General features: G+C 36.5%; 1 protein-coding gene across 24 annotated transcripts in view; it reads left to right on the top strand.

Annotated features, from left to right (window-relative positions):
* The window catches only part of LOC126266876 (protein lap4), a 528,757-nt gene that overhangs the window by 408,218 nt on the left and 106,345 nt on the right, over positions 1-14,194 (top strand). For all 24 annotated transcript variants that reach the window (XM_049971620.1, XM_049971569.1, XM_049971528.1 and 21 more), the window contains one exon: positions 10,975-11,133. In XM_049971620.1, coding sequence (XP_049827577.1) covers positions 10,975-11,133 — 159 coding nt within the window. The remainder of the gene's footprint in view (positions 1-10,974; positions 11,134-14,194) is intronic.

The raw sequence follows: 14,194 nt of genomic DNA, 5'->3' as shown, positions 1-14,194 counted from the left end.
GTACAATTTTATACATTCACTGCATCATTCACGTGAAAGTGTACCAGATTGCTCAAATTTATATGAAGTTATTGCCTTTGACCTAAATTGTCATCTCTAGCATGAGCTAGTTTGTGATAAATCAAGAGATTAGAGCACTTTGGTAGACCATCACATTCAATTGCACTAGATGGAAGTGATGCTTAAGAAATATTGTGCAGCAATCACAAATGCGTATACTTGCAGATTCTCTCGTCTTTTTAAATCTGCATCTTGGCAAGCAGTGCACTACAGTCTACAGCTCTCATCACTAAGCACTGTGGATACTTAAAAGGCTATGTCATTACTTCAGCTTATTAAGCTTGAAGGTGGATAACAATTAACACTCCCCTTCCAATGTAATCCCATTTATTTATTTATTTATTTGTGTGTGTGTGGGGGGGGGGGGGGGGAGGGGTCACAGTTTTTAATTGCTGAATTTTTTTTATGAAACATCATGTTGCCATTACTTGAAATCATTTTAGTTCCTGTGACCTACCAAATGGAATCAAATCTGCTTGTATAAATTTTGTTTGTTTTTATATTTATTATGGTGTCTTCCTTTCACTACATTATTTATAGTATCATGTTCAATAAAAGTGTTACTAGCAGTTCCTTTTTAATCAGAGAGAGAATTCTGTAGATTAAATTACTTTCATAAGTTTGAGCCTCTTTATAGTGATATAAGTCCAACTACTTATAATTCATGCATGTTCCATGTGCAGTGGTTGCCTTGGCAGTGCTTCACGAAGTGACACAACTGATAACATGACCATTTACATAGGCATACAGACAATAACTTGTTGCAAAATGTTTTACGTGTTTTGTATCCTGTATAGAATACAGTCATTTGAGCTTAATTATCTGATTTAACTGGATTTAGAGTTTTTAATTGCTTCCTCCCTCTCCCTATCCATTGATATATGTAAAGGATACTAATATCACATTTTTCCTCAACTTGTTGTGAGATAAAGTGTATGACATTTTATATTATTGTATTTTAAAGTTTAGTTGTCTGGATAAGACAGAGCAAAACATTGTGAACAGGAACACTCAGTGTTTCGTTATCACGTTTTGACTAGCATGGAAATAAAATACTTCCTGACAGTGACACTTAGAAAGAACCAACAATGAGAGTATTGGCATAACTCTGATAAATGTGCCACCTGCCATCACAACATTGAACCATGGTGTGATCTTAACATGTCACGTTTTGCCTAATCGTGCAAATAGTTACAGTAGTCAGCACAATGGAATACTGGAGTGTCTTCTGCTCACATTGAATGTGCCCAACCAGGCTCCATGTTGTGCTAGTGCACTTTCCCATGAGCTTCAGTTCGATCTTTCCTCTAACTTGTATTGAATGTCCAGTGAAAGGTGATTTTGGTGTATTTTGGGCATTTTAGCATCAGTCATTTAAGTGTCGATACCATGAACAAGTGCTGATGGTATGGCATTGGTGTCATTTACAAATCTTCATTAAATTAGGTTTTCAATGCCATGCACTGGAAAATATGGGGATTTGTTGCACTTGCTTGTTTTCGTTACTTTAGTCTTCAACAACCTCGATTTGGTAGTTAGAAACCATATCAATTGCCAGACTGAAATTTGTTAAAGATATGTACTCATGTTTGTGGTTTGTTAGTTAAATCACTGGGGCAAATTATCTTTTCGCATAGAGTGGGCTTTAAAACCAATATGTTCAACAGATACAATGTTCTTATGAATTAAATAATGCATTCCTTTAACCGTTATACTAAATGCAAATTATTCACTCGATAGTAAATGAAAGACTTGAAGTAGGACATATGAGGGTATGCTGAAAAGTAATGACTCCAAATTTTTTATGTAAAAATTCTTAAAGCTTTTTAAATAAATCAAATGTCTTTGTGATGTATATATATTTGCAGTCCTCTGCCACTAGAGTGCTCTGAAGGGTAGCGTGTAACATGGTGATGTGCAACATAATGAAGTCAGTGTATGAGAAACAGCAAGCTGTAATTCAGTTTTAAATTTGAAAAGTTTGTCCACACATGGAGCATCCTCTCCTTCAACACACATTGCCAGAACACACACGAGCATTGTGACTTCTACAACGATTTGATGCCTCACTATCGTTGATCATCCTCCATAGAATCCCAACTTGGTCCCGTCTGAATTCATCTGTTCCAAAACTTAAAGAACACCTTTGAGAACTTCCCTGTGATAGTAATGAAGTGGTGCAAACACAGGTCATGTGGTTCCATCAACAAAGTCAAACATTCTCCTGTGACAATAGCAAAAAACTGGTCTCTAATAGGGAGAAATGAGTTGCTCACAAGAGGGACCATTTTGAGCAGTAAGTATGGAGACATGAAGAATAAAGTTGTAGAGTATTAGTAATGTTTATTTTGTTTAAGCTTTGAGTTACACCAAAGTATTTGGTGCTTTACTTTTCGGCATGCCTTCATAACTGTGCATATTTCTTTACATAAATTTTAATCAGGAAAAAAAAAAATGGGGGGCGAGAGATAAACACAATAATGCAAAATCTTGTTTAAATATGCAAATAATGGGAAGGCTACAGACACCCACTCAGCTTAAAACTGAAACATTGAACTAAGATTGAAATCGTTGCTAAGCTTGTGGACAATGTCTTTGCTTTTGAGGGGGTAACATATATTCTCTCTCTCTCTCTCTCTCTCTCTCTCTCTCTCTCTCTCTCTCTCTATCCATCTATCTATATCTATATCTATATCTATCTCTCCACCACTACAGAATACAGGAGAAAGTGAACATTGATGTGTTCTCATGTAAGACAGAAGACGTAGTGGAACTGAAATTGTGGAAGAGAGGTATCTGGGTGGTAATGATTAGAAACAAGAAAGGAAAACAGCGACTTTGACTATGTAGTAATCCGAGGACTGATGTGCAGAAAAAAAATTGCAGCACCAAAAAATAATTAATGTAGAATAATACAATTTTGGGAATACATTTGTCTAAGTGCCATGTTTAAGTGATTCGGCTAACTTTGCAAGTTCACAGGTTAATGTAAGTGAGAGAAAAGCCATTGCAAACATGAAAGGCTAGTATTTAATAACTGGTGTAACCGCCAGTATGTTGAATTTAAGCATGCAAACATCCATGAATTGCGTCACATGGGTGCCAGATGTCGGATGTAGATTATGGTGCAGAGTTCCTTACCTGTTAGGCTTGCTCCGTCAATACAGGGGTTGATAATGCTGGCCATGAATGACACAGGAGTAGTTGATGTCTCATATTTGCTCGATTGGAGACCGATCTGGTGATCAATGAGGCCGAGGCAGCATGTTGACACTCTGTGAAGCACACTGGATTACAACAGCAGTATGTGGGCGAGCAATAGCCAGTAGGAAAACACCAGCTGAGGAGTTCTGTTCATGAATAGCAGCACAGTAGATTGAATCAGGAGATTGACATACAATTTGCAGTCATGGTGCATGGGATAGCCATGAGTGAGTTTCTGCCGTCACCCAAAATCGCAACCTAGACCTAAATCCAGGTGTTGGTCCAGCAGGTCTAGTATGCAGACAAGTTGGTTGCAGGCCCCCAACTGGCCCCTTTTTTAACCAAAACACAGCCATCACTGGCACTGAGGCAGAACCAGCTTTCATCGGACAACACAGCAGACCACCACCCGGCCCTTAGTCTCACTTGATACTAAAGAAGTCAAAGACGAAACTTCCTGGCAGATTAAAACTGTGCACTGGACTGAGACTCGAACTCGGGACCTTTGCCTTTCGCGGGCAAGTGCTCTACCAACTCAGCTACCCAAGCAAGACTCACGCCCCATCCTCACAGCTTTACTTCTGCCAGTACTCTCATGGTAGTGTGGGGTCAGTGGTGTGCATGCTACAGTGTGTGAGGCTCGGAGCTGTCCTGAAGTAACTGATAAGTAACTGATGGCCATCTGGAGCCCCCTTTCTTCTTGTGTCGTACATTCTCATGACCACTGCTGCCAGCAGTCATGTACAGTGCCTACACTCCCGCCAAGTCTTCCTGCAGTATTTCAAGAGGTACATGCAGCTTCTCATAGCCCTATTACACAACCTCATTTAAACTTGGCGAGGTGCCGATAATGTCACCTTTGTTGCTAGAAGGCATTCTTGATCAACATCCACTCACCTTGTCCAGTCTCATGGCAGCTACAGCCTACATTTAAAGAAAACCTGATTTGCATCCTCACAGTGACACTACTTGCACTGCTCTTTTGCGACTGTTTCAAAATTTGAATAGGCGTCATTTTGGAGACGTAGAAACACATCTACCAACTTTCATTTATGTCGGAGAACTACTTCTTGGTGTTTCAATTTTTTTATCTGTTATTGTATTTGCAACTTGATGGTTAGTTTTGAACATGCTAATTTGGAACCAGAATTTTGATTTCTATGAAATAATTTGAATGAGTTTGCTTTTTTCTATTTTGAATTTTTATTGGGGAGTGCAGACATGAAAAGAATGTTGCACATGACACATAAATTGGGATAAGGAAAAAAAGTTTCATTTTATGGCCAATTTAGGTGATTTTTATTGCCAGTATTGGTGTTATATTTTGATGGGTCATTTTTCAAGTACCATATTATTTTTATGGTTGTATTTTTGTTTTTCCGTGTTAGGTTGAAAATTATATTACACTTATCAGTCATATTGCATTATTCCATCACTTATTACTTTATGTACATTATTGTAAAAAGAAACAGTAACACTGACCTTCTTAAATGCAATCAGTTAAAAGAAATGACTCTGCAACCATATGCTGTGGAAAAAATTTCAAACAAAATCATTGCCATAACTTCAGTAGACTTTTTTGAGACATTATGTCACAAATTAGTCAACACTTCCCTGCAATGTGAAAATAACTGATTGTCTTACATTGTCAAATATACATTCCAAACTGATTTCAGTTCTACAACAGCCATTTGACTGTGTCTACATTTCCTTCTTTCATGGGAAGTTGCTTTTCCACTAAATACAGAATATGTAGACTGCTGGAACCTGTCATCCTCGAGGTATAGCTTTTAAAAAATGTTAGAGATGACAGTTGTATCCAGCAGTGTCACATTTCCTGACACCTCTGCACAATAAAGCACACTACAAATGACTCATATAGGAGAGATGTGTAATGTGGTTAGTTAATTAATTTGATATTTTGTGATATAATTGGAAGTAGGATATTTTTGTTTTATGTCACATCTAGTGCATGTGTTCTTTATGTGGGAAATGAATGGTAATTTTAAGCATATACATGAATTCAGTCTTGAGAAAAATGTTTGTATCCAATTTCAGTATTAAATAATTGTTACCTATTGGTAAACTACTAACTTGCAGATCAACAACATTTTTACATGGAAATGGGGAAAGTGCTAATTTTGCGACGTATGATGAAAACTGTGTGCGAGATAATGCATTATTTTCAACACAATTTTAATGTCCCTACCTATAAATTAGGAAAAAGGTGTTATATATTTCGAACTTCTTACCTCCATAAAAAGAAAAAAATAGCAGCATCTTAACACAGTGTGTTTTGCCACACACTTTTAACACAACAGTAATTGGGTGTGTGCTGATGGTTCAAATGATAAACTCCTTGTATAGTTGTAGTTGAAGTATTTAATGGGCAATGGCACACAAACAATAGTGAAAACATCACTAAGCTTTTGGACCATGTCCTGCTCCAGTGACTGCACAGGCCCATGAACCCCCCACCCCCAGCCCCTCCCCATCACCACACACACACACACACACACACACACACACACACACACACACACACACACTCTCTACATTGCCTTGTCAGCTCAGTTACTTCAATGGGAAATTTATTGTTGAACGTAGTGAAAGGTTCATCAAGACATCAGATGTTGCATGAGCTGCTAACAGCAATAACAGAGTTATGCAATTTCACTAATAGCCCATTTATCTTGATTTTTTTACTGTGTTACATCTGGTTTTTTGACAAACAGCCATGGAGAGAAAGTTATTGACATGAATTTTCAAAATATTATATGAAGGCATGTTTGAAATATGGGATATGAAGTTACGTTAATGTCCAGCTGATTTGCAGAGTCATGTAAAAACATAAACAATATCAAATTAAAAGTACAAAATATTAAACTCTTTGTAATGGAAAAATTAAGACTTGACTGAAAATAAGTCATTAACATTATTTATTTTGTTGCTTTGTTTCTTCAGTACATGGTGAATATTTTTCCATGTTGGTTGATCACTGTTTTTCTGTGATACTAAATGTGTGGGTAATGTAGGTAATGTGCTGGACTTGTTTCTGAAAGAAATAGATCAAATTCCTCTCTAGCCATTCAGAATTCATTCTTCTAAGCTTGTCTGTGTAATGTGTTGTCTTATCTCTAATGCTGTTGATGCCTACATGTTGTTAAACTCTAAATTTCCAACGATTGAAGTGACATAATGGGTGGGGCTCTACACATAAAGAGAAGATTGAGGTTTTGCATGAATTCTCTAAATTGTTTTAGATTAATAATGGGATCATTAATTCAGTAGAGGCTTTATTTAATTTCTTATACTATCCTTGTTCAGCTGAGCTTGTTATCTATTTCTGATGTTGTCTGTATCAATAGGGAATTAAACTGTAACCTGTCTTCCTTTCTAAACTTCATTTATATTTCTTTTTGCTATGCAGCCCTTATGAAGAAACTTGTTCCTAAGGTCTTGCTGGTTAATGTTCTTTTGTACGCAACTGTCATCCAGATTACTGTTCAAAGTGTACATGAATTGCTTTTATTTTGTGCCATCTTCTAGATCTGCAATGAAAAGAAAATTTAAGTTAATGTCAACAAACAGCATTAGTCTTACAGTTCCTGTTTTTGATAGACTGCTTGTGGTTAGCAGACAGCTTGTGCTAAATTATTTGAAGACTAGCTTTATTATATAGTTATTTGACAATACTGCTTTTGTAACAACTGGTTTGCTTACGCAGTTATTAATATAAATATTCCAATTTTTTCAAGCTGCTTGAGATTGAATATATACCAGTCACAGTAAGTAGAAAGCTTTTGCAATGTAGCAGTTTAGTACTGATATAGATACTCTATTTTCTGATTTTTCTGGAGTTCTGATAGGGAAAGCAAAATCCGTGACAACTTACTATTTCATACATAGGGCATACTGCCACCATAAAGCAAAGTATCATGTGCAGCGACCCATAATTTTTCATTGCAGTCTTGTTGGATACATTCTGAACAATTGGTAAGCCTCATAAATTTGGTTGTTAATTCCAAGCTGTGAGTGACTTCCATCCTTATTATCTTCAGTGGTTAAAAATTGATTGTGAGAATATGCCTGTCTCCCGTTATACATTAGTATGAGGCAGGAACCATTCAGACTGCAGCAAAAATGGACTTGGTAAATTGGCTGTCTATGTAAACCATGACCAGACCACATTGTCAGATCAATTCAACAAGTGTAATGGTAGAATTCTGTTTCCAGTGCCTGCTTTCCACCCTGTATTCAGCAGTAACAATTTCTCTTAAAAGTTCTTGTTACCAAAAATTGTTTTTGCCCCCCTCTTTTATAAGGAAAAGGAATTACTGTAGTAAATATTGTGGATAGGATCTACATTTATTGGAACTTTATCTTTTACTCATTACTGTATTGAATTCTGTCGTAACTGACTTATGTTGTTCTCTCTGTCTGTGGTGGCACTCGATGGTGCATAACTTTCAACTATTACAGTTTGAACAGTCAGGCCAATGCAGTTAACACTGCATATTCACAGAATGTAGTACATGCCAGATATCCTGCGGCCAAAGTTGTCTTTTGTCACCGATCTTTGTTGACACCTAGAATTCCCGTTTCAGCACGTTTCACCATGTGCAACTGATTACTACTGCATTAGATAAGATTAATTATTTATTCATTCATTCCATAGGCCCACAAAAGAGGGGATCCTCCTGGATGTGGAACACAGATAAACACATTACAAAAATGTAATTAGAAAAACTTGATTTTCATTAATTGTAATGATCCTCAGTGAATAAACAGTAAAATTTCATACATGAATTAAAATGAGACTTCTAAGATTTACACGTTTAATACTTAACTCTGCTTTCATTAAATCCATCATTCACACAGTAGCTAGTTACTTGGCTATTACAACCAAGTATTGTCAAACATTAAAGTAAGTTATTCATTTCAATGCTCCTCAGTTAAGAACAGTCAAATTATGTACAAGATTTAAAATTGAACTTCCACTATTTACAGACTTAAGACTTACATCTACTTTCCACACATCCATCATTCACACAGTTGTCAGTTACTTGGCTGTTACAACCAAGTATTGTCAAAAATTAAAGTATAATAAATTTTCATTAAAATGGTCTACTGCACTTGCTGAGAAATTCATGGATGGAATAGGAGGAGTTGGCCACCAAAAATTCTTTCAAATTATGTTTAAATTGTGCTTTATCAGAAACTAAACTCTTAATGGTTGCTGGTAACTTATTGAAATATGCATTGCTGAATATTGGACTCTTCTGGACAAGAGTAAGTGATTTTAAATCTTCATTTATATTGTTCTTATTCCTAGTATTGATACTGTGTACTAAGCAGTTAGTTGGAAAAAGAGATGTATTATTTACAACAAACTTCAACAAGGAATAAATACACTGAGAAGCTGTGGTTAGTATGCCCAATTCTTTGAATAGGTTTCGACATGATGTTCTTGGATTTACACTACACATTACTCTTATTATACTCTTCTGTAAACTATAAATTTTTTCTCTGTTTGTGGAGTTACCCCAAAATATGATACCATATGACATAATGGAGTGAAATAAAGCAAAATATGTCGGTTTTTTAATATTCCTATGTCTGACATCATTTGCATTGCAAACACAGACTTGTTTAGGCATTTTAACAGTTCGTCAGAGTGTCACTCCCAACTGAATTTATTATCAAGGTGTAATCCCAAGAATTTTACACTCTCAACTTCTCCTATTTCCATGTCGTCATATTTTATACACACACTGGAAGGAAATCTCTTGGAACTTCTGAGCTGCATATAGTGGGTCTTTCCAAAGTTTAATGACAGTGAATTGACTATGAACCACTTATTAATGTCAGTAAACATTTGATTAGCTGCCCTTTCTAAATTTATATTTGATTTACTATGTATTGCAATGTTTGTATCATCTGCAAATAAGACAAACTTGGCATCTGGTAATGTAACAGATGGCAGGTCATTGACATACATAAGAAAAAGTAGTGGCTCTGTTATGGAACCTTGGGGAACACCACATGTAATTTCTTCCCAGTCAGATGATGTCTGATTGCCTACTGCTGTAGTGTTACGTAATGACACTTTTTTTTTCTATTAGTAACATGTGACTGAAACCACTTTGCAGCACGACCAGTGACGCCTTTATATTTTAATATACTTAAAAGAATGCTGTGACTCACGCAGTCAAAAGCCTTTGAAAGGTCACAGAATGTGCCAGTTGCCTCTAATTTGTTGTCTAATGAATTAAAGACATTTTCACTGTAAGTGTAAATAGTCTCCTCAATATCAGAACCATTAAGAAACTCAAACTGTGACTTTGACTGTACGTTATTTTCACTAAGGTGTTTAAGTAGATGCTTGAACATAACCTTTTCAAAGATTTTTGAAAAAAGCTGGCAAAAGCATATGATGCTGCAGTGTAGAATAATTGTGGACTGTATCTTGGTTTCCTCAATCATGTCAGAGCTCTTCCACGATAGATAATGGCTCGTGTAATATCAGTCTGTAACTGCTTATCAAAATACATGCTTAAGGTATTTCCGTTTGGACCCAGAATTGTTTTTGTCTAATATAGTTCTTGCTCTGTAAATTCATATGTTTAAGGCACCCTTCTTCTCTAATAGATGAAAATTTCTCTCATTTTGGTAAAAGTTCATGTATGTAGGTTTCTGATACATATAATGGCAGAGTTACTTGTGCAATATAGACCTTTAATACTCAAGATTATCACTTCCAGAATGTTACTATTTGAAGTTGGAATTAGAACATATTGGGCACATGTTTACAAAAAACATTTATAATAAGACTGATTTACATCAGCATTTAGAAGCCAGATACTGAGAAAGACTTCTGACACTCCTGAAAAAAGTAAGACACTATACTTACTTCTGTTGTTCTGTAATGCCACAGAAGGCAACATTGGGTGCATAGGTTTAATTAAACGTTCCTTCTACAAAAAAAAGTATGCCCATGTGCTATGACCAGTTAAAGATATGAGTGCCAGCTTTCCTGGAGTGTACCATATCTTGTTTATACATGTGTAGCATTAACTATGTTGGCCAGACTATTCAAACTGTTGCTGCATAGTGCATGGAAGATGAATGCCATTTATGACAAGATAAAATGCAGAAGTCAGCAGGGATGGAGCACAGCCTTAAAAAATGACGGATGAAAGAAATTCTGAGGAACATATACTCTGCTCCACACTACTTCATACAGGAATTTCTTAAGTAAAGAGGTGTTGATAACTTAGAGTGGCAGAACTGTAAGTGGGTCAGGACACAGTGTAAAGCTAGAATGGCTGAAGAATAGAAGGAAAAAAAAAAAAAAAAAAGATATCTGAAATGTAAACAGCTGAATGGCAGTCACTGTTTGCTACTGTTTTGATTAGTTCGACAATTTGTATCATATTGTACTCTGATCACTAGTGTCCTTACATATCCAGTGTGCTAAGTTGACCATTGCTATTTCCAGAAGGTTTACATCTCTACTTAGATATGAAGGACACTAAAAACATTGAAGTCCGTGATGTTTTATGTTGATGGTGATGGACAGTTCTCAAAGTCTACATTTGCAGCTAAACTGCTGCACCTTAGTAACAGAGATTTTATGCAATATGTGCAGTGTTTTATGAATGTGACGGTAGACTGAAGTGTTTATTCAATAATCACTTATTTCTGCAGGAACTACGAATTGTAAAAGCTGAAGGAGAGAAACTTGGTATGCATATCAAAGGTGGTCTCAGGGGTCATAGAGGAAATCCACTTGATCGTACTGACGAGGGTGTGTTCATTTCCAAAATAAATTCTGGAGGTGCTGCTCGAAGAGATGGAAGACTGAAGGTGCGTAGTATTTATTATGTAAATAAAGTAACTGATGAGAACTCCCAAATACTTAGGTAAACCACCATCCACTTTTCTTGTGTGTGTGTGAACGTTATAAATTTTCTAAATGCTTTAGGGTGCGAGTAATTTTTGCATTCCTCACTATCCTATTTTTGTGTGTAATATTATCAACTACCTAGTGCTTCTCACTGTGTGCTCTTCACCTATGACCACATTGAGTCTCTCTGTCTGTCTCTCTCTCTCTCTCTCTCTCTCTCTGTCTGTCTGTCTCTCTCTCTCTCTCTCTCTGTCTGTCTCTCTCTCTCTCTCTCTCTCTCTCTCTCTCTCTCTCTCTCTCTCTCTCTCTCTCTGTAAGACTTTTGACTTGGTAACTGCCTGGTGTCAGTGTGAGTGTTTGCTGCCTTCCTGCTTATTTGCAGGTGTAGGCTGCATGCTAACAGAATTAGTACAAACTGTAGGCTCTTCAAGCTTCTTATACAGTGACAGTGCAGCACTTACAAGTTATCATTGCAAACAAGGGTAGCCCAGCTATTCTGCTCTCACTGTTGCACATTGTAATTAACCTTTTTCAAATCTTATGAAAATGTGACATGGAACGAAATGGTTAACAACTAAAATAATGTAGCAAAGGCCTCTAATGAGAATGGTATTTATTGTTAAGGTGTAAAGCATGAATACATGCATTTGGTCCAGACAAATAAATGAATAAGATTTCAGAAAAATAGGATGGTTTATTCAACAGAAGCAACTTTTCACAAATTGAGCAAGTCAATAAGCGTTGGTCTACCTCTAGCCATTATGCAATCAAATATTTGGCTTCACATTGATTGATGAGTTGTCAGATGTCCTGAGGAATATCATGGCAAATTCTGTCCAATTGGCAACTTAGTTTGTCAAAATCCCAAGCTGGTTGGAGGTCACTGCCCATACCACTCCAAACTTTCTAAGTTGTGCAGAAATCCAGCTACCTTGCCAAGGTAGGGTTCCACCAGCATGAAGACAAGTAATAGAAATTCTCACCATGTGGAAGTGTGCATAATCTTCATGATATGTAAGCCCAGGATGGCTTGCCCTGAAGGGCAACAAAATGGGTTGTAGAATACCGTTGACATACTGCTGTGCTGCAAGGGTGCCGTGGATGAGTACCAAAGGTGTCATGCTGTGAAATAAACGGCATCCTAGAGTACCATTCCTGGTTGTCGGGCTGTATGGTGGGTGACAGTCAGGTTGGTAAACCATCACTGTCTGGACTATTTCCATACACCTCTTTGCTGGTCAGTTCTAAGCAAGACTTATCACCGAAGACAGCTCTTCTCCAGTCAGTGTGATTCCAGGCCATAGACATGTCTGGAGATAATTGTAGGGACTTGCAGAAGATCAACACTTGGTACAGGGATTGGTAATTAACAATGAAGATAAAAAAAAAGGAAACATATAGAACATAAATAGACAGAAGGAGCCATTACTGTATGATTCCTCAATTGCAGAGTAATCACAGGAAGCAGTTACACTATAAAATCTCTAGGCGTATGCACATGGAGCAGTTTAAAGTAAAACAACCAAATAAATCTAATTGCAGGTAAGGCAAATGCCAGACTGAGATTCATGGGGAGAGTCCTCAGGAAACATAGTGAAACAGCAAGAGAGGCAGCTTACAAAACCCATGTTCCGCTGATATTTGAATATTGCTGGTCAGTCTGGGATCTGTACCAGCTATGATTGATAGAAGAAACATAAAAGATCCCAAGCAGAGCAGTGCCTTTGGTTACAGTTTCATTTAATAAGTGCAAAAGTATCACAGAGATACTCAGCCAACTCCAGTGGCAGACACTGGAAGAGTAGAGTTCTGCATCACTGTGTGACGTACTGTTAAAATTCCAAGAATGAACATTCCCAGAAGAGTGAACCAGTAATTGCTTCCTCTTATGTATATCTCATGAAAAGACGATTGAGGTAACATTAGAGAGACTCTTAGTTTGCATGAAGGCTTACCAGCAGTCTTATCTTCCCGTGAACCATTCACGATTGGAACAGGAATAGTAGAAAGTGATAGTATTACACAAAATATGCGCCACCACACACCGTAAGGTGGTTTGCTAATTATAGATGTAAATGTAATCTCACATGTAATTCTCTTTCCTCTGCCATTTCAGTTTCTTTGTTGTCCCTCTCATTTGTTCATTTTGCGTTATTTGTGATAATTCCTTCAACCTTAATCACCATTAAATATATACCCTGCAGTGGTATACTTTGTATGCTTGTTCATGGCGTTTTGAGAGATTTATGTACTACCCTACATGTCCTTAGCAATGCTGGTGTTGCCAACATGACTAAACATTGACCCAAATTCAATTGAAACAAGTTTTGGGTTAATTATGTGGTGTTAAAATTAATTGTCACAACCTATTCTTCAGTGAAAGTTTAAGTGCTGTAATATCTGTTTTGCCAAGTTTCTACACTTCCATCTTGACATGTTCTTATTTGAACTACTTCATTAATTGCTATGTTAAGACTTTGTTTCAGTGAAATCTATTAGTAGCAGAAATGTGCTTCATTAGAATGTAGGTGCAGTAGTAGTAGAAGATTATGATTATTATTATTATTATTATTATTATTATTAAAGAAAATCCAGCAATCAAGATAATAATGGCTCCGTGATTGTGAAGTTTGTCATTAATGCCTGATCATACTTTAAAAAAAAAAAAAAAAAAAAAAACAGCTACAGTTATAGAACAAAATATTGTTTCCAATTCACTGCTGAACCTTCCATATACGTAGAAAAGGATGTGTTTTCTTATTTCTGTATTTGTTAAAAAATGTGGTCTTTAGTAAAATAAATTTTTTAAAAAACAAATTAACACCATCTGGCAGTGCATAGAGAAATTTTTTTGTATCTAACACTGACATGTTTCCTCTGTTAAAAAGAAATGGATTGATAAAATCAAAAACTTTCAGTTAATTAGCCTTCACACATTACTGTATAAATGTATTTACTTAGATTTTACACACTTCCTTCATCATTACTGTATTGTAGTAAATACTGTGCATCATCAAACTC

Source organism: Schistocerca gregaria, chromosome 1, assembly GCF_023897955.1.
Source record: "Schistocerca gregaria isolate iqSchGreg1 chromosome 1, iqSchGreg1.2, whole genome shotgun sequence".
NCBI classification, from domain to species: Eukaryota; Metazoa; Arthropoda; class Insecta; order Orthoptera; family Acrididae; genus Schistocerca; species Schistocerca gregaria.
Note: the sequence above shows the minus strand (reverse complement) of the source record. Positions and strands in the feature narration are given on the sequence as shown.